Source organism: Mesoplodon bidens, assembly GCF_964165515.1.
Source record: "Mesoplodon bidens genome assembly, chromosome: 19".
NCBI classification, from domain to species: Eukaryota; Metazoa; Chordata; class Mammalia; order Artiodactyla; family Ziphiidae; genus Mesoplodon; species Mesoplodon bidens.
Window position 1 is genome coordinate 16,003,840 of NC_138179.1, and position 20,068 is coordinate 16,023,907.

Sequence of the window (20,068 nt, forward strand, 5' to 3'; positions counted from 1 at the left end):
AAATTACATTAGAAAAAGAAATACTGGTAGAGAAACATGAGCAAAGATCATGAACAGCTAATTTAATAGTCAAAAAAGATACAAATAGTCAAGAAACATTTTTTTAAAGTTCATCATAAGACACCTGTTAAATGCAGAAACATTATTTTTCAATTAATAATGCCCAATATTGGCAAGGACCTGGGGAAACACCATTATTATATACCCTGGATAGGAATCTAAACAGGTAAAAAATATCTGAAGGCAATCTGGCAATATGTGGCAAAACCTTTAAAAAGTCTCCACCCTTTAATGTGGAATATATAGTATATGCTTCAATATAAGATGACTCTAACATAAGTCAATCCCCATGCCCCAACGAGAATTTTTCTTTAAGTTATTTAGTTAACTGGATTATATAAACACTTAAAAATATAGATGAAATAGTAACTGTCTGCCTATAATATTTAATTTAGTAGCTTTAATATTTAGATATTTAAAATCATATTAATATAATAAATTGATGTAGAAGCATTGTTTTTTCCACTTTGACATGTCATTTTCACACTGATCCACACTTTTCACGTGCATCTTGGCATCAGTGCCTTTACCATTATTAGATCACTCTTTCAAACAGAACACATCATCCTTCTTCCATCTACTATGTTTGAGTCACAGCAATGCTTTGAATCCATGCATAATGCTGTCCCTAAAAAATGTTATGCCACCACCATATAGTCATATTCGTCATTTGTCCTGTAAGTGGATAATCACAAACTCCACAATGTCACCATCTTCTGTACTTCTGTACTTCATCTTAAGTGATCTTTAGAGGTCTATTTACAAGGATATCCAACATTTCCACGTGAGGTCATGTCCTAGAAAAATATTGCATTCAAATTGTCTGCTTTTTAAAAAAACTGATTCAATCAAATGATCTCCATAAGCATCCCAAACTAGCATGGATCAAGGTCATTTCAGAGTAATTAATGTCTTTCCCAAAATGTACTTTACTTCAAATTAAATTAACTGAGAATGCTCATGATCAAAGTCTTTGTAAAGCCTCACACACAGGGTAACTCTTTTCTAAGGAAGATTCAGAGGGGAAAAACCTTGACTTTTATCCGGGCATAACTTTTTTACTAATATGAAAATACGTTCACAATATATTGGTAAGTGAAAAAGGTAGGTAGGTTACCTAACAATATGTAAGGTATCACCCATATTAAACACACACACACAGAATAAAGACCTGACAGAATACTTACTCATCAGTATTTTGCAAATATTCTACATTGAACAACAGTAATCTTACAAGAAGAAAAAATAATTAAAAATAAGTAACTACACACAGTGTTTTTCAAAAGTCACTAATGGGGCTTCCCTGGTGGCACAGTGGTTAAGAATCCACCTGCCAATGCAGCGGACACGAATTCGAGCCCTGGTCCAGGAAGATTCCACATGCTGCGGACCAACTAAGCCCGTGCACAACTACTGAGCCTGCGCTCTAGAGCCCGCGAGCCACAACTACTGAGCCCAAGTATGACTACTGAAGCCTGCATGCATAGAGCCCGTGCTCCGCAACAAGAGGAGCCACTGCAATGAGAAGCCTGCACACCGCAATGAAGAGTAGCCCCCATTCACCGCAACTAGAGAACAGCCCGCGCACAGCAATGAAGACCCAACGCAGTCAAAAATAAATTAAAAAATTTTTAAAAAGTCACTAATGACTTAGTATAGCTCATCTTTACCTTGGTTTTACCTGTATGCCACCTCTCTCATAAGCACACTATTATTTCCTAGTGAGGAAATCTGGATGAACTGTTAATGTGAAAACTGCAGGGAAATAACCTACATAGCTCATGTGCTATTTGTACCTCTTGCAAATAAAAATGACACTACAGGATATATAAGACATGATCTGTTCTAGATGAACATTTCCAGGCTTTTCCCTAAAAGGGCACTGCAATCTAAACCATGTAGGACCACTAATAACATTACTAACTGGATCTAACTGGATAATTTGTAGCCTGACAGGCCACACCACCCCAAGCACTTTCTACTGTGGCAAAACATTAATTATTGCAAGATCATAATTTTTTTCTTAAAATTTAAAAATGAACTTTACTGAGGTATAATTTACATACAATAAAATACATCCATGTTATAAATGTACACTTTGAGTTCTGACTGGCTTTAAGCAAGCACTGATCTGCTTTCTGCCAAAATAAATAGACTGGAAGTAGTTTTAAAATGGATAGACTTTAAAAAGTCCTTTTAGTACAATTCTGCCATGAGAATGTCCTTATTTAGATTCCTGGATAACCCATCTTTCACTGTAGCTGTTTTTCTGTTTTCTAGTGGTGCTAGATAGCAGATAGCAAAGCAAGAGCTCTTGACCAGCAAGGCATGAGAAATGAGTATTTTTCTGTATTACAAACTAGTCTACTGGTGGTAACTTAGCCCATTAGCACATGTGTTCAAACTGCAACCAAAAGTTATACTTAAAAATAACATTTGATGACATTTTGATGCAATTACATTGTGTCTTTTCCATCCCATACATTTGTACATGGCCTTCAGGGCAACGTGGAGGTGTCCTCTAGGGCATGAACCTTTTTGCATGATCTGTTTCGTACCAAGAACATATATCTCCAAGACATGGGGCTGCAGTCACATAAGTTCAAGACAGAATGTCGTGAATTAATTCAAACAGATGACCATGGGCTAGTCAGTCACTTTAGTGCTCAAATCAAATATACTAACGAACCACAGAGCACGAAAACAAGTCACAAAGTAACCTTCTTGGCCCAGCCTGTACTTGGCGCCTGTTCTCTAAAAATTTACTACAACTTCTTTCTATCCAAACCTCTTCTCCCCTAAGGCCATTCTTAGGTAAGACACCACAATGGGACGCTGTCAAGAAAGTCAAGGGAAGTGTGCAAGAAGTTTAAAGACCTCACCTGAGCTCTTCTGGTTGGTGACAGGCTTGCCTTCAGGATGCACGGCGTGCTGGAACACATGCTGAACACCCTGGACCGTGGCCCTCTTCAGACAGATGTCCAGGAGGTCGTGGGTGGTGCCGACATTCTGGGCCAGTACGAACTGAGGATCGGAATTCAGTTTCTGAAGCAAAGCAGCTACCTTCTCCGAATTCAGTCCTGCTAAAAGACCAAACGGGATTGATTATAACATCAAAAAGAGGCTGAGAAGGGCTGACCCGGGACTCCCACGCTCGGGCTCTAACTTGCTAAGAACATCCCGAGGTGACCATAGCAGCGGAGAAGCCCTTCACCGGCGTCCTCGCCCACAATGCTGCCTCCCTCCGGGCCGCTCCAGCCCACCCAGAAAGCTCTACCCTCAGCATCGCCTCGGGACCCGGCCCCGGCCCCGGCCCTTCCCCGCCGCCGGGCCTCCGGGGCGCAGCTGAGTCCCCAGAGGCCACCCGCGCCCCCCGGCTTACCCTCGGCGGGGAATAGTGGCGCCTCACCCGCGTCGTTCATGGCGCCCACGCTGCCCGGCGGGGGAACGGTAGTTTTGGGGTCCTCAGGCAAGAGCCGGGGCTGCACAGCGGCTCGCTGCCTAAGCTGCCCGACCTGGCTTTCGCACCCCGACCTCCGGAAAGAGGAAACCGGCTCAGCGGCGGCGGAGGGCTGAGAGAAACGGGGTCCGCGGAGGGACAAAACTCCCCCCACGCGTTGCTGAGTCAGCGCCATCGGGGCGGGCCCCGCCCGGGGGAGGGCCGAGGGGGCGGGTCGCTGACGCACTGCAGCCGCCCGCGCCCCCGCCCCGGGCGGGTCCCCCTCGGCTCAGGCCCACGCTCTCCCTCAGCGCTGCCTACCGTCTGCCCCACTGGCGCCGGCGTTCACAGCCAGCCGTGATTACGCTTCCTGACCACCGGGGCGCCCTCCTGGGATAAGGTCAGTCCCGAGCGTGGAACTCGAGGGTTCCATGCCGGGCCCGGAGACCGAATACCCTAGCATTGTGAAATTGGCCCCATGAAGCCCTTTCAGAGGCCAAAAGGGGGCTCAAAGGCGGTAGGGCGGGCTCAGGAGCCGCATAATTAAGCACTGGGCTTAGGATGGGTTGACTCGTTTCAGATATGAACCCGAAAGCTCTTCCAATAGGCATCCTTCGCTGACCAGTCACTGCACTTTTTTTTTTTTTTTTTTTTTTTTTTTTTTGCGGTATGCGGGCCTCTCACTGTTGTGGCCTCTCCCGTTGCGGAGCACAGGCTCCGGATGCGCAGGCTCAGCGGCCATGGCTCACGGGCCCAGCCGCTCCGCGGCATGTGGGATCCTCCCGGACCGGAGCACAAACCCGTATCCCCTGCATCGGCAGGCGGACTCTCAACCACTGCGCCACCAGGGAGGCCCTGCACTTTTAATGGCAATGTTTTTGTGTTTGAGGGGAAATTGGAATCAAGCTCTTTCCTACCCACTCAGTTGCTACCAGGGTTCTACAAACATACAATTGCTGGAACTTCCCTGGTGGCGCAGTGATTAAGAATCCGCCTGCCCACGCAGGAGACATGGGTTCCATTCCTGGTCCGGGAAGATCCCACATGCCGCGGAGCAACTTAGCCCATGCAAGCCACAAGTACTGAGCCCGCATGCTGCAACTACTGAAGTCTGCGTGCCTAGAGCCCGTGGTCCACAGCAAGAGAAGCCACCACAATGAGAAGCCCACGCACCGCGTGGAAAAGTAGCCCCCGCTCACGGCAACTAGGGAAAGCCTGCGCGCAGCCAAAAAACCCAAAGCAGCCAAAAACAAACAAACAAACAAAAAAACCCAACACCACAAAAAACATACAATTGCTCATTTCGAGGAAACTACTCATTCTGGGCTTCATGGAGACAGTGAGTGTCTCCTACCTAGCTAAGGGGAGTGACAGAAGTCAGTCTAATGCATCGATACTGTTTGTCCAGCCCTCTACAAAACCTTCAAATGAGCGGGCCCTCGTCCCCAGGCTTTCAGGATAACTGAGAGGTTTAACAAGGTTTTGAGATAGTGAAGCCTTTTTATGTTGTTTTTCGTGCTCTAAAATCTCAAACCTTAGTGAGATGTTGGGATGGGACCCAAAGGTGATGAAACAAATCCAGATAGATCTGTCTACCACTGAAAAGCCTGACTCTGCTACTCAGAGCAGTGAGAGTCTTCTGTGGAACCTAGCATCTAGGTCCTAGATTGAAAATAATCTCTGATTCGAAGGAACTCTAATATCTGGGGGAAAAACCATACTCAGACACCAATCAGTCATTTGAGAAATCACAGTCTCTGTGTCCCTAGAGAGACCTAGCCAAAGTTTGGGGATATGATGTAACAACTGTCTCCAACAGAGCCCATCAGCTGTCCCATTCTGAGATTCTTCTGATGTCTGAAGAAAAGGAACAGGTTGAAAATTATGCTGAAAGAAATCATTGGTCCTTTCACAAAATGATGTTCAAGCATCCTGCCCAATTCAACTCATAAAATTTTATTCAAGGGCTTCCTTTGTGGCGCAGTGGTTGAGAGTCCGCCTGCTGATGCAGGAGATGCGGGTTCGTGCCCCTGTCCTGGAAGATCCCACATACCGCAGAGCGGCTGGGCCCGTGAGCCATGGCCGCTGAACCTGCGCATCTGGAGCCTGTTATCCTCAACGGGAGAGGCCACAACAGTGAGAGGCCCGCGCACCGAAAAAAAAAAAAAAAAAAAAATTTTATTCAATATCCACCATGTACAGTCACTGGGCAAACTGCTGATGATATGGAGACCAACAAGCTTAAACTTGCCCTTAAGAAACACACAATGTAGTGAAAAAGATGCAAAATAACTTTTGGAGAATTTGTATTAACATAACAATAGAGATGTAAAAAGCAGTAAGGAAGGAGCTGTTAATTGGACCAGAGGTGCCTGAAAAAAGGGGTCACAGTGAGCATAGTCTTAAAGGGTGGATGATGGGCTTTCACAAGGCAAAACACAGAGGAAGGGCATGCAAGGCACCAGCAAAGGCACTGGAGCATTAAAGCATGTGGCAAAATTATGTTCAAGAAACTGTGCATCATAGACTGATGTGGTTAAGATCAGGGAAGGTGTTAAGATCAGGGACAAAGTGTAGGACTGGAAAGGTAGATTTGGGCCAGAATATAAAGGCTTTTGTATGCCATGCCTGAGTATCTGGACTTTATCTTATGGTTAACTAGAAGCCAACGTAGGATTTTGAAAAAGGGAACAATATGCTCATTTCTATGTAAAGAAAGAAATGCAAGAGCAGTGGGGAGAGTGATTTGGAGGGGAGAGATTCTGGACCTAGGGAAACTAGTTAGAAGGCTAATCCAGCAGTGCACTTGGGGGATGATAGAAGCTTTAAACTGTGAAAAAGGAGGAAGCACAGATAATCTGGAAGTTTTCACTTGATGAGTGGATGCATGGTGGTGTCATTAACTTAGAGAAGGAATACAGAAAAATGGATATGTTTGGGAATATGCAAGTGAGTAGATAATGAAATTAGTTTGGGCCTTGGCAAGTTTGGGATGCCCACAGGACACCCAGGAAAAGAAGTCCAGGAGGCAGATTAAAAGATGTCTAGAATTACATAGGTCTTCGAACCATGAAAGTCAACAAGGTTACACAGGGAAAGAGAATAAAGCAAAAAAAGGTGAGCACCAAGAATTGTACCCTGGGCAGCTGCATGCTGTTGTGCAGGGTGTTAATGGCACAAGGGTACCAGGCTGAGTGGGGTGAATGGGACCTGAAGCCACATGCCCTGGCCCAGGGCTGTGCCCAATCAGATTATGGTGAACCTTTTAATGCTTGTTACAAAGATGCCATAAGGGGGTACCATTAACTCTGGAAATAGTGGCATTAAAGAATGGGTGAAGACAGAGAAGCCAGCAGTAAATCACAGAAAGAGCAGTGAGAGAGGGAGAAGACCCATAGAGTTATGCCCTGGAATCCCAGGAAGGCAAGGAGAAGATGGTGAATGGGCCTGAAAGCTCCAGAAAAGTTTGGTAACTACGTCAGAGGCAACCTTAGAGAGGACAGCGTCAGTGAATGATGGGGTGGGCAGAAGCCACCACACTGCAGTAGGTTGAGAGGGAAGGAAATACCAGGAAAGGTCTTTTGGGAGAAAAGGAAAACTAATGTCTACCTGGAGGGTGAAAGGCAGGAACCAGTACAGATGAGAGATTAAATATGTGGCAGAGAAGGTACAATTGCTAGAATATAAGCACTGGAAAAGAAGAGGGATGGAATCACTGGAGAAGGTGGAGGGGCCAGTTTTACAGCTACGGCTACCCTTTTCATGACAATGACTACATTTTCCCACCCCATGCCCAGAAATTCCTATCATCATCACTTTGCCAGGTCTCCTGCTCTGCCCTCATTGCCAGGGTGTCACCCTTAGTACCAGTTTCCCACCCAGCAACTCACACCCATACACTCAGCCCCTGTGTGGGCACAGAGAAGAAGAGCAGAGGAAAGCTGGTTTTCCAATGGGTCTGCCCCAGATGACCAAGCCAGGAAGACGTTTCCCTAAGAGTAGGATTGTTCAGACCTACCCCTTTAACTCCATCCAGAAAAGATACTGTTGAGCCCTGTGACATCTCATGGAACAAAGCTACAAGAAGCAGAATTCTAGCATGAATCCACAATTTTAGAAAAGAAAATGCATATAAATTCAGTGAGTGGCATCACCTGCCTTTGCAGATATGCCTTCTGCCTATTGCTTCTATGGGGCTTCCCTAGTTAAACAAATCCAGTGTCAAGGCAAATTAAAAAATAATACTAAAAATATGTAGAGAACTCCTAAGCATCAGTACGAAAAAGACAAAAAAAACAATAAAAAATGGAAAAAAGACCTTAACAGGCATTTCACACGAAAGGAAGAATGAATGGCAACAGTAATGTTGGAAATGCACAATAAAATTTTAATAAGATGCCATGTTACCTCTTGATAGGCAAAAATTTTAAAGGCAGGTATTAAAAAGTAATATTGGCAATCCTTACATACTGCTTGAGGAGATATAAATAATATTACCAAGTTGGAAAACATTTGTCAATATTTGTAAAGTTGAAGATGCAAGTACTTTATAGCCCAGAAACTTTATTCCTGGGTTTGTATTCGAAAACTACACTGTCCAGTATGGTAGCTACTAGCCACTTGTGGCTATTTAAATTTATTCATTAAGATTAAGTTAAAAATCTACTTTCTCAATAGTAGTAGTCACATTCCAAGTGCTCCGTAATGACGTGCGGCTACTATATTGGAGAGCATAGATATACAACCCTTTCATCATGACAGTAAGTTCCACTGGACAGCCCTGCCCTAGAGAAATTATTGCATACGAGCCCTAGGCGTCACAGTCATGACTGTTTATGTGAGCATTGCCGGTGATTGCATAGAACCTGGAAAAAACCCAATAGTTCATCAACAGGAGTGTGTGTGAATTGTGACATATTCATACAATGGACTACTACAGAGAAAATGAAAATCAACGTGGGTGAATTTCAGAAACATAATGTTGAGAGCAAGTTGCAAAGCAAATGACACACAACCACTTTTTAAAAGTTCAACAACAAACAAAATTACATAATGTATTGTTTAGACATACAGACATACATGGTAAAAGAATTTGTTTTTAAAACAAGGGAATATACAAGCAGCTCATGCAGCTCAGTATCAAAAAAACAAACAACCCAATCCAAAAATGGGCAGAAGACCTAAATAGATATTTCTCCATAGAAGATATACAGATTGCCAACAAACACATGAAAGGAAGCTCAACATCACTAATCATTAGAGAAATGCAAATCAAAACTACAATGAGGTATCACCTCATACCATTCAGAAGGGCCATCATCAAAAAATCTACAAACAGTAAATGATGGAGAGGGTGTGGAGAAAAGAGAACCCTCTTGCACTGTTGGTGGGAATGTAAATTGATACAGCCACTATGGAGAACAGTATGGAGGTTAAAAAACTAAAAATAGAACTACCATATGACCCAGCAATCCCACTACTGGGCATATACCCTGAGAAAACCGTAATTCAAAAAGAGTCATGTACCACAATGTTCATTGCAGCTCTATTTACAATAGCCAGGACATGGAAGCAACCTAAGTGTCCATCGACAGATGAATGGATAAAGAAGATGTGGTACATATATACAATGGAATATTACTCAGCCATAAAAAGAAACGAAATTGAGTTATTTGTAGTGAGGTGGATGGACCTAGAGTCTGTCATACAGAGTGAAGTAAGTCAGAAAGAGAAAAACAAATACCGTATGCTAACACATATGTATGGAATCTAAAAAAAGAAAGGTTCTGAAGAACCTAAGGGCAGTACAGGAATAAAGATGCAGATGTAGAGAGAGAATGGACTTGAGGACTCGAGGAGGGGGAAGGGTAAGCTGGGATGAAGTGAGAGAGGGGCATGGACATATATACACTACCAAATGTAAAATAGATAGCTAGTAGGAAGCAGCTGCATAGCACAGGGACATCAGCTCGGAGCTTTGTGACCACCTAGAGGGGTGGGATAGGGAGGGTGGGAGGGAGGGAGATGCAAGAGGGAAGAGATATGGGGATATATGTATATGTATAGCTGATTCACTTTGTTATACAGCAGCAACTAACACAACAATGTAAAGCAATTATAATCCAATGAAGAAGTTAAAAAAAGAAAACAGGGCTTCCCTGGTGGCGCAGTGGTTGAGAGTCTGCCTGCCAATACAGGGGACACGGGTTCGTGTGCCGGTCCGGGAAGATCCCACATGCCGCGGAGCGGCTGGGCCCGTGAGCCACGGCCGCTGAGCCTGCGCATCCGGAGCCTGTGCTCCGCAGCGGGAGAGGCCACAACAGTGAGAGGCCCGAGTACCGCAAAAAAAAAAAAAAAAAAGAAAGAAAACAAGGGAATATTAAACATCAAATTTAAGGTAGTGTTTGCCTTTGGGAAAGAGACACAGCCAGCTTCAAAGGTATTGGCAATATTGTGTTTCTTAAACTGGTGGTGGGTACATGGGTTTTCATCTTATTTGTTACACCTGATTTCATACATTATCTATATTTTTGTATATATGAAATATTTCTTCTTAAAAAGGTCACTCTAGCTGCAGTGTAAATGAGAGACTGAAGGGAGATGGGAATGTAAGCCGGAGACCTGTTAGGAGACTATAATTGTCCAGGCAAAAGGCGACTGGTGACCTTGATCAAGAGGGCAGCAGTGGAGATGAAAGGAAGTGGATGAAAATGGGATATGTTTTGGAGGTGAATCACCCTAACCCCAATCCTAACCCTAACCATTATGCTCTGGTAGAGGTTTGCATGGTGTAATGTGGAGCATTAAAGAGGAGTATGTAAGTCAGACCGGGAGCTTTAGGGAGAGCTCCTTGGAAGAGAGGAGAAATTATTTGAATTTGGAACAATTAGGGGTTTGTTAAATGATAATGATTGAGGAAAGGCATTCTACTTGAAGGTAATGGCTTTTAAGAAGAATTTAAGGCAGCAAGTCTCTGTCTGGGAACTGAAGACACTGAGCATAGTTGGAACTAAAGAGTGAGAAGGAAGGGGCCAAACGCGGAGAGCCAATTGTGTCCATCGGGGGTTAAGACCTTATTCTGGAAGATGCAGGGAAATTGCCCTTGTTTTCCTTTCCTTTTGCCAGATCCTTGTGAACAACAAAATAAGGACCGATATAACGCTGTGAAAATCTAGCCACAAGGAGGCCCTAGCTGGGCTACTCTGAAAATGCTTCTCTTTGAACTAATCGTTTTTAGAAAATGATCACCCGTGATCACCAAAACCTGAATTGTAGAATCACAGAAAGATTGAGATGAGTATGAAAAGAAAAGAAAGGCACATGGAAGAGAAAATGATAGAGATGAAAAAGGAGTAATTGGATTTGAGAGAAAATAATAAGCATCATTGGAGACCATAGATCCCTGTTTCCTTTTAGGAATGCTGTTAGACTGGTTTTCCTTAATGGTGCAATGAACAAAACCAGAGCTTTCTTTATTTCTTCTTTTGTTCATGAACTACATTCTTTGCTATCTTAAGCAAATATTTAAGTGTAATAATTATGACATTCTTGTACTCTTTTCAGAGGTATTTCTTGAGACAAAGTATAAAAATCTGAGAAATAAAGTTAATACGAAGGAGGTGGTGACTCAAATCCACCTTTCCTAATGCACATTCTTTATAATATTTTCTCATCAGATTCCCATTTGTGCATCTCATTTTATTTTTCTTTCATTTAATTTTCTTTCTTCCTTGTTCCAAGAATAATTCATAAGCTAAAAGTAAAACAACACATTCACAGGGCAAATAAAAAACTAAAAAAAGATAATATGCATCTCACCCTGAAAGTAGATGAAAAACTTGTCCTCTCTTTTTAGGACTAAAAAAAGAAAAGAATATGTTCCTTAAAAGCTCTCTGTTAGAAAGCCTGGTTTCTTCTGTTAAATAAGAAAAGCAATGTGGAGTTAGGAGGCGAAGGTTTGAAGTTCATTAGACCTTGTTTTTAAGTCCCAACTCCTGTTTATAGGTGTAAAAAATCATTTAATCTGAGGCTCAGTTTCTTCTTCTGAAAACTGGGATAGTAGCTATAATAGCTAAAATTCAGTGAGTGCTCAGTGTGTCTTACAGTGTACACGTCTCAGCTCATTTAATCCTCATAGTAACCATAAGTCAGGAGGTAGATTCTATTTCTATCCCCATTTTATAGATGAGGGAATGCAGGAACAGAGAGGTTAGGTAACTTGCCTATCACCACACAGCTAGTAAAGTGGTAGAATTTGGATATATATATACCTAGGTAGTCTGATTCCAGAGACTAAGAGTTCAGGCTGTCTAAGCCTAAGGATCAAAAGATATAATGTAAGTGAAAGAATTTTGAAACAAGTACTTGAGACATGTCAGTTTAAATAATAAACTTGCAGATTTATAAATTGCTGAGCGTTGTGTGTCATTTTTCAATTTGCAATGAAGTAACCATTGTGGATATTCCATTTGTGGATGGTTTAGTTTTATGGGTGCTTTTACTCTAGGCTTTGACAAATGGAACATAATCAGGAAGTTTTTCTTGGGCCCATACATATACAGCTGTTAAGTTTTCGCATTGGCCCATTTTAATTGGTCTAATATAGGTAGAAAATCATGATGACCACTCATATGACAAACATCAATGATAGAAGCCTTAATAGCTTAACAGATGCTTAACTTTTTTTTTTTTTTAATTTATTTTGGCTGTGTTGGGTCTTCGTTGCTGCGCGTGGGCTTTCTCTAATTGCGGCAAGCGGGGGCTACTCTTCATGCAGTGCGCGGGCTTCTCATTGCAGTGGCTTCTCTTGCTGCAGAGCATGGGCTCTAGGCACGTGGGCTTCAGTAGTTGTGACTCACGGGCTCTAGAGCACAGGCTCAGTAGTTGTGGCGCACGGGCTTAGTTGCTCCATGGCATGTGGGATCTTCCCGGACCAGGGATTGAATCCGTGTTCCCTGAACTGGCAGGCGGATTCTCAACCACTGCGCCACCAGGGAAGCCCCGAGATGCTTAACTTAATAGCATTGTGGAATCATAAAACACATTATGCCTACATTTAGAGTGATTGAAAGAGGTTGTGCAGAAATCTTAAGCAGAAATATGAAATTGTTACTAAATCGTTAAATATTTTCTTAAAAACAAATATGATCCACATGTCAAATTGGGGCAAAGTCCTTTAGACTGGTGATTTCCAAGTGAGCCAAGTTTGTTATTAAACACTTTTATGAGTACCATAACTATAAAATTCAGGAATTCAAGGCTATGATCCTTTATCGACAGCAAAGTCTATATCCTCTTTAGTGCAATGTTTTAAATGATGCCCTTGAGCTGCCTATAAACTGCTGGAGTGAAAAATGACCAGTTTTGGGATGAGAATCTGTTGCAAGAGGAACATACATTTTGCAGAATGACACACAAGAAGGTAGTAAGACTTCCTAAGTTTTGTTACCATTAAATTTTTTTTTTTTTTTTTTTTCCTTTCGCGGCACGCGGGCCTCTCACTGTTGTGGCCTCTCCCGTTGCGGAGCACAGGCTCCGGATGCACAGGCTCAGCAGCCATGGCTCACGGGCCCAGCCGCTCCGCGGCATGTGGGATCCTCCCGGACCGGGGCACGAACCTGCGCCCCCTGCATCGGCAGGCGGACTCCCAACCACTGCGCCACCAGGGAAGCCCCTAAATTTTTTTTTTAATGTCAGTCATATAATATGAGGGCTTGCAGGATCTTAGAGATTGTCTTTTGGTATAGTCCCTTAGTTCAGAGTCTCTGAAAGATTATGTGACACCCTTGAGCTGAGCAGCTCATTAGTGGCTGAGCCAGGAGGAGAGGCCTGTTTTTCTGTTCGTACATGTGGTAGCTTCATGTACATCTGGTAGCTGAAACTTTTCCATGAGCAATGTTGAATATATGCAGCAGAGTTGCGTTACAGCTATAGGAATCCAGCTACTCCCTTTGACCCGGCTCATGTTCAGTGATACAAGTGGGTTGCAGCTTACTCAGAGATAAAGTTCCAAAGTCAGGCAAAAATAGACTATAGTCTACACTATCCTTGGAAATTCTTTGGGAAAGTATCACTTCAGAGACCCAAACACCTCCTCTTAATAAGCACTGCAGGGCAGGTTTCTATTCCAGTATGGGAAGAGATTGCTGTTTCTTCAGTTGAGAACCAATGAAGTAGTTGGCAAATCTGTGAGCACTAGATTCATCCCCAGCACATGAGATGCTCACACTTTGAGAGCCATGAGGGAATTAACTGGGACTGGCCCGGGGAGCTGATTCTCCTCTTCATCTCATGCTCACTTCAGGGCACATGTTCTTTCAGTTGAATGGCAGGTCTCATTGCAGGCACTTTTAAGTTGTTCTTCCTGTGTGTTTGTCTCTCTCTCTTTCTGCGCCCTTCCTTTTTTACCCATCCTCTTTTTCCTCCCTATCTTCTAAATCTAATTTCGATTTGAATTCAAATGTTAAATGTGTCTCTTATAGGGATTAAATGAGTTTATATATGTTGTTTCCTGCCATGTAGGAAGTACTATATAAGTTAGTTATTAATGTAAGGGGCAATTTTGTCTAATGGTTAAAGACCCAGGACCATACAACCTTGGTCTAAATTCTTATTCAGCCACTAACAAACTGTGTGACCCAGGACGTGTGACTTAAATTCTCCTTGCCTCAGTTTTCCTCCCCTGTAAATTGGGTGTGATAAAAATAGGACCCTTCTTATGTGATTGTTATAAAGATTAAGTAAGTTATATATAAGGTGCTTAGCATAGTACAATATAAGGTAAGTGCTTATTGGAGTATAACTATTGCTATGTGATGTCACTATACTTCAGGTAACTCAGAGAACTCAATTTTAAGAAGTTCTAAAAATTACGTGTGTTAGTTTAATTTCTCATCTCCTGCCTCAATTCTTACTGGCATACAGTGATTACCCATAAGGCAAAAGGGCTGACTGATTGTCCTGTACAAAACTGAGAGCAATAGTAGTACTCACCTAGAGCCAAAAGTCAGGGTGATGGGAGGAGTGACTCTTCATACAAGCTGTGTGACCTTGGACAGATCACTTAACCTTTCTGAACTTTGGTATCTCCAGTTGTACATCATAAATAATGACATCACTACCTGTCTCACAGAGTGGCTGTGAGGATCAAACAAGACATGTGTAAAATGTTTTATAAACTATAAGGTAACATGAAAATGTAAGAGATTGCTGTTAATACCTATAATTTAAACAGAGGCTGACACTATTGTTACTACCAAGATTGCCCAGAGAAATAAAGACAAATAATTAATGAGTTTCCACAGCAACACTTTAGGAATCTGTTGGCAGGAACACCAGATCTCCAATTTTTTCTTAATATGTACACAATCCTCTGAGAGCGCAAATTTTTGAGAATTCACAGTAGTGCCCTTCATGTTTTCCAGTATTACATACACAAAAACTACCCATGATGTTTGCTGTACAACAACCTTGATGTTGCAGAGATAGGCTCTTGAAAAAAGATTATATGAGTGTTAAGGAATTTGTCATTAACTTATAGATTTTATGTTCTATAGTTGCTGGCATGAGATTAAGTATAATTTGTCTTTTTTAATAAAATGAAACAAATGAATTAATTTTTTCTAGCTGTACTACTGCTGCCCTATTTCCTTAAAGATGTGTTGTCAATAGATGTAAATCTATTCAAAGGGAAAATTATGATTTTACTGCAGGTTATTCAGCATTTTATATGACTCAGGGTCCCTGGTGGGAGGGGTGGGGATTATTATGAACTTGCCCTTGAAATTAAGCATTATTTCATTAAACTAGATTAAACTTTCCCCTGAATTCTTATTATAATGAAAGTTCTGTGAGTATTTGAATTATGCCAATGAAAATACCTGTGTTAGTCAGGATAGGCTAAGTTATGCTGCAGTAACATATTAACCCTAAAGAATAGTGGTTTAACACAAGGATCTATTTCTCACATACATGTGAGCAGGTAGCTCTGTTCCACATCATTATTCAGAATCCCAGACTAACAGATGTTCTCCCCAGTTGCCATGTCAGAGGAAGGAAGAAGTGAAAGAATATGCATCCATTCTGCTTTGCTTTGTCTGAAAGTGACACCGTTAATTCTATCCATAGCTCCTTGACTAGAACTAGTCACATGGGCTAGTTAATGGCAAGTGAGCAGGGAAATGTGAAGAGCACAAGGATATTCAGTGAATGATGAATATCTCTGCTACAACCCCCAAACTCCTAAAGCAGTAAGATGTTCTCAATTGCTTTCTGGTAGCTTTATCCTAATCCTTAGTCTCCAAGATAGTGCAATGTAGAGGAAGGAGCATGGACTGTGGGGTCAAACTGCCTTGGGTTCAAATCCCAACTACACCTCCTGCTAGTTGTGTGAGTTTGAGCATGTTGTTTTGTTTCTCTAATCCTCAGTTTCCTCATCTGTAAAATGGGGATTCAAACACCTACCTGTTAGGGTTGTTGCAACAACAGGAAATTATGAGAGAAGTGGTTTGTCTTTATTATTCAACTTTTGCCCCTTCTGTGATAGCTTCTCTCCTACTCCAGGTCCCAGGCTTTGGATCAGCTTGGTATGAATTCCAGTTTAGTCACTCTCTATAACTTAGTTAAGCATTCTGAGCCCAAGTGTCCTCATCATCAAAATTGAGACAATCATGACTACTTTATAGGGTTGTTCACAGGATCAAGTAATGCAGGTAAAGTCCTCAGCACAACGCAGGCATACTTTGTTTTATTGCCCTTCACTTTATTGAGCATCACAGATATTACGATTTTTACAAATTGAAGGTTTGTGGCAACGCTGCATCGAGCAAGTCTATTGGTGCCATTTTTCCAACAGCATATGCACACTTCGTGTCTCTGTGTCACACTTTGGTAATTCTCACAATATTTCAAACTTTTTCATTATTATTATATTTGTTATGGTGATCTGTTATCAGTGATCTTTGATGTTACTTTTGTAATTGTTTTGGGTGCCACAAACTGTGCCCCTATGAGACAGCAAACAATTGATAAGTGTTGAGTGTGTTCTGACTGCTCCATCGACCAGCTGTTCCCCTGTTTCTCTCTCTCCTCAGGCCTCCCTATTCCCAGAGACACAACAGTATTGAAATTAGGCCAATTAATAACCCTACAGTGCCTTCAAAGTATTCAAATGAAGGGAGAGGCGCGTGTCTCTTACTTTAAGCTTAATGAGGAAGGCATGTCAAAAACCAAGATAGGCTGGAAGCTAGCCCTCTTGTGCCAAACAACCAAGCTGTGAGTGCAAAGGAAAAGCTCTTGAAGGAAGTGAAAAGTGCTACTCCAGTGAACACACATATGATAAGAAAGCAAAACAGCCTTATTACTGATATGGAGAAAGTTTGAGTGGTCTGGATATAAGATCAAACCAGCCACGATATTCCCTTAAGCCCAAGCCTAATCCAGAGCAAGGCCCTAACTCTCTTCAATTCTATGAAGGCTGAGAGAGGTGAGGAAGCTGCAGAAGAAAAGTTTGAAGCTAGCCAAGGTTGGTTCATGAGGTTTAAGGAAAGATGCTGTCTCCATAACATCAAAGTGCAAGGGGAAGCAGCAAGTGTCGATATAGAAGTTGCAGCAAGTCATCCAGGAGATCCAGCTAAGATAATTAATGAAGGTGGCTACACTAAACAATAGATTTTCAATGTAGACAAAACAGTCTTATATTGGAAGGAGATGCCATAGCCAGAGAACAGAAGTCAATGCCTGGCTTCAAAGCTTCAAAGGACAGGCTGACTCTCTTGTTAGGGGCCAATGCAGCTGATGACTTTAAGCTGAAGCCATATGCTCTCTTACCATTCCAAAAATCCTAGGGCCCTTAAGAATTATGCTACATGAGGGAAGGGATGTGGGAACAGATGTATATGTATGACTGATTCACTTTGTTATAAAGCAGAAACTAATTAAAAAAATGAATAAATAAACTTAAAAAAAAATGGAAAAAAAAAAAAAAAAAAAAAAAAAAGAATTATGCTAAATCATAATCTAAACACAAACTTTAGTTAAAATATATATATACATATAAATCAGTAGAATACCATATTACAAGTGCCCAGAAATACAGTATAAAGATCAGAAACTGCTTGGAAATATTTCTAACTCTTTTGGGGATTATACTCATAATCTAATAAAGATTATGAACTAGCACAATCATTACTGGGGCCAACATTTCAAAATTCGCCTGTCAAAGCTAGCACCAAGAGAGTATTATACACATAAAATTGAGAAACAGATAAACTTTACTTCAGAAAATAACAGTCCTACAGAGTATTGCTCTCATTATTTAGCTAGTATAAGGGTCAATCTGTCTCACTGAGGCATGTATCTATCTTTGCGCTATTAACATCTTATCTGAAATGCTTTCCAGTTTTTTGGTACCTGTTGAAAACCTGTGCTCTATAAATGGAACAACAAAGCCTGGATGACAGCACATCTGTTTACAACATAGTTTACTGAATATTCGAAGCCCACTGTTGAGATCTATGGCTCAGAAAAAAAGATTCCTTTCAAAATATTGACAATGCTCATTGACAATGCACCTGGTCACCAAGAGCTCTAATGGAGATATACAATGAGATTAATGCTGTTTTCATGCCTGCTAACACAACATCCACTCTGCAGCCCATGGATCAAGGAGTAATTTCAACTTTCAAATCTTATTATTTAAGGAAAACATTTCATAAGGCTATAGCTGCCATCGATAGTAATTCCTCTGATGGATCTGGGCAAAGTCAATTGAAAACCTGGAAAGCAGTCACCATTCTAGATGCCACTAAGAACATTCATGATTCATGGGAAGAGGTCAAAATATCAACATTAACGGGAATTTGGAAGAAGTTGATTCCAACCCTCATGGATGACTGAGGGGATCAAGACTTCAGTGGACAAAGTAACTGCAGATGTGGTGGAAATAGCAAGAGAACTAGAATTAGAAGTGGAGCCTGAAGATATGATGAATTGCTGCAATCTCATGATAAAACTTTCATGGGTGAGGAGTTGCTTCTTATGGATGAGCAAAGAAAGTGGTTTCTTGAGATGGAATCTACTCCTGGTGAAGATGCTATGAAAATTGTTGAAATGACAAGAAAGGATTTAGAACATTACGTAAACTTAGTTGACAAAGCAGTGGCAGAGTTTGAGAGGATTGACTACAATTTTGAAAGAAGTTCTACTGAAGGAAAAATGCTATCAAAAAGCATCTTTGCTACAGAGAAGTCACTCATGAAAGAAAGAATCAATTGATGTGGCACATTTCATTGTTCATTACTGCCTTATTTTAAGAAATGGCTACAGCCGCCCCAACCTTTCAGCAGCAACCATCCTGATCAGTCAACAGCCAAGAACATTGAGGCAGGACCCTTCACCAGCAAAAAGATTACATACAACTCACTGAAGCCTCAGATGATGGTTAGCATTTTTCAGCAATAAAGTTTTGGGTTTTTTTCTCCACTGCACCCCGCAGCATGTGGGAATCTTATTTCCCCCGACCAGGGATCGAACGCGCACCCCCTGCATTGGCAGCCCGGAGTCGTAACCACTGGACTGCAGGGGGAAGTCCCGGCAATAAACTATATTTAAATTAAGGTATTTACATCGTTTTTAGACATAATGCTGTTGCACATTTAATAGACTACAGTGAAGTGTAAACCTAACTTTTATATGCACCGGGAAACCAAAAAAATTTGTTACCCACTTTTTTGAGATGTTTGCTTTATTGCAATGTATCCGCAATATCTCTGAGGTATTTCTGCAGAACCTCTGATTTGGTTCTGCAGAACCTCTGATTTGGTTCATCGTGATCATGCTTGAGCTTTGGGGAATAGTAGACTATGAGTGAAAATTACAAGAGCTGTTTCACAAAAATCTCCATGAAACAATGAAAGCCCAAGTCAACACCAGGTTTCAACTTACCTAACAGAGAATGACACATATTGGGGTGAGGAGATTCTTCTACTCCTAGGTATACAAGATTTTTTAAAAGTTTTTTTAAATTAGGAGAACTACACATAAAAATCCAGATTTCTGACTTCTCTTACAGAATCAGAAGACCTGTCCCCAGTGGTAAATATTAGCCCCCTTTTAGACATAGATGTGCTATTTGCTACAGTCCCCACCACTCCCTATTGTTGTACATCTAGCCTGCTTCATTCATTGATCTGCTTGACCCCTGTAAGAATATGACTTTATGACCCCTGGCTAATAGGTTCAGGAAAGTAGTCATGATCATGGTGATGACAGGCGTAAAGTTGGTGAACTATTTGGTAAAGTTGTAAGCTATTTTCAATGATTCAAAAAGCCTAATTGCAATGATTATATTGTTAACCTCTAAAAAACTGCACAGGTTAACTATAGTACGAGATTTATTTTCTTTTAAATGGAATTACATCAAGTGGGTAATTGTCTTGTCATAAAAGAAGCTTAGACTGACAAGTAGGGATCATTGATAAATGTTTTTTAAATTGGGAAAACAGATGACTCTTATTTAATAAATAAAATTTGTTTGATAGACCAGTTCTTTCAAAATACGGGGCCCAAGAA

The 20,068-nt window shown here is 41.5% G+C and overlaps 1 protein-coding gene across 4 annotated transcripts in view; it reads right to left on the bottom strand.

Annotated features, from left to right (window-relative positions):
* The window catches only part of BLMH (bleomycin hydrolase), a 42,893-nt gene extending 39,116 nt beyond the window's left edge, over window positions 1–3,777 (bottom strand). Inside the window, exons 1-2 of one of the 4 annotated variants that reach the window (XM_081220243.1) lie at window positions 3,470–3,777; window positions 2,943–3,140 (exon numbers count right to left, since the gene is read on the bottom strand). In XM_081220243.1, the coding sequence (XP_081076369.1) occupies window positions 2,943–3,140; window positions 3,470–3,695 (424 nt within the window). In that variant the 5' untranslated portion in view covers window positions 3,696–3,777. Of the gene's footprint in view, window positions 1–2,942; window positions 3,144–3,442 lie in introns of all 4 variants that reach the window. The other 3 variants (XM_081220242.1, XM_081220241.1, XM_081220240.1) reach the window with 3 other exon arrangements.
* Window positions 3,778–20,068: the final 16,291 nt, after the last annotated feature.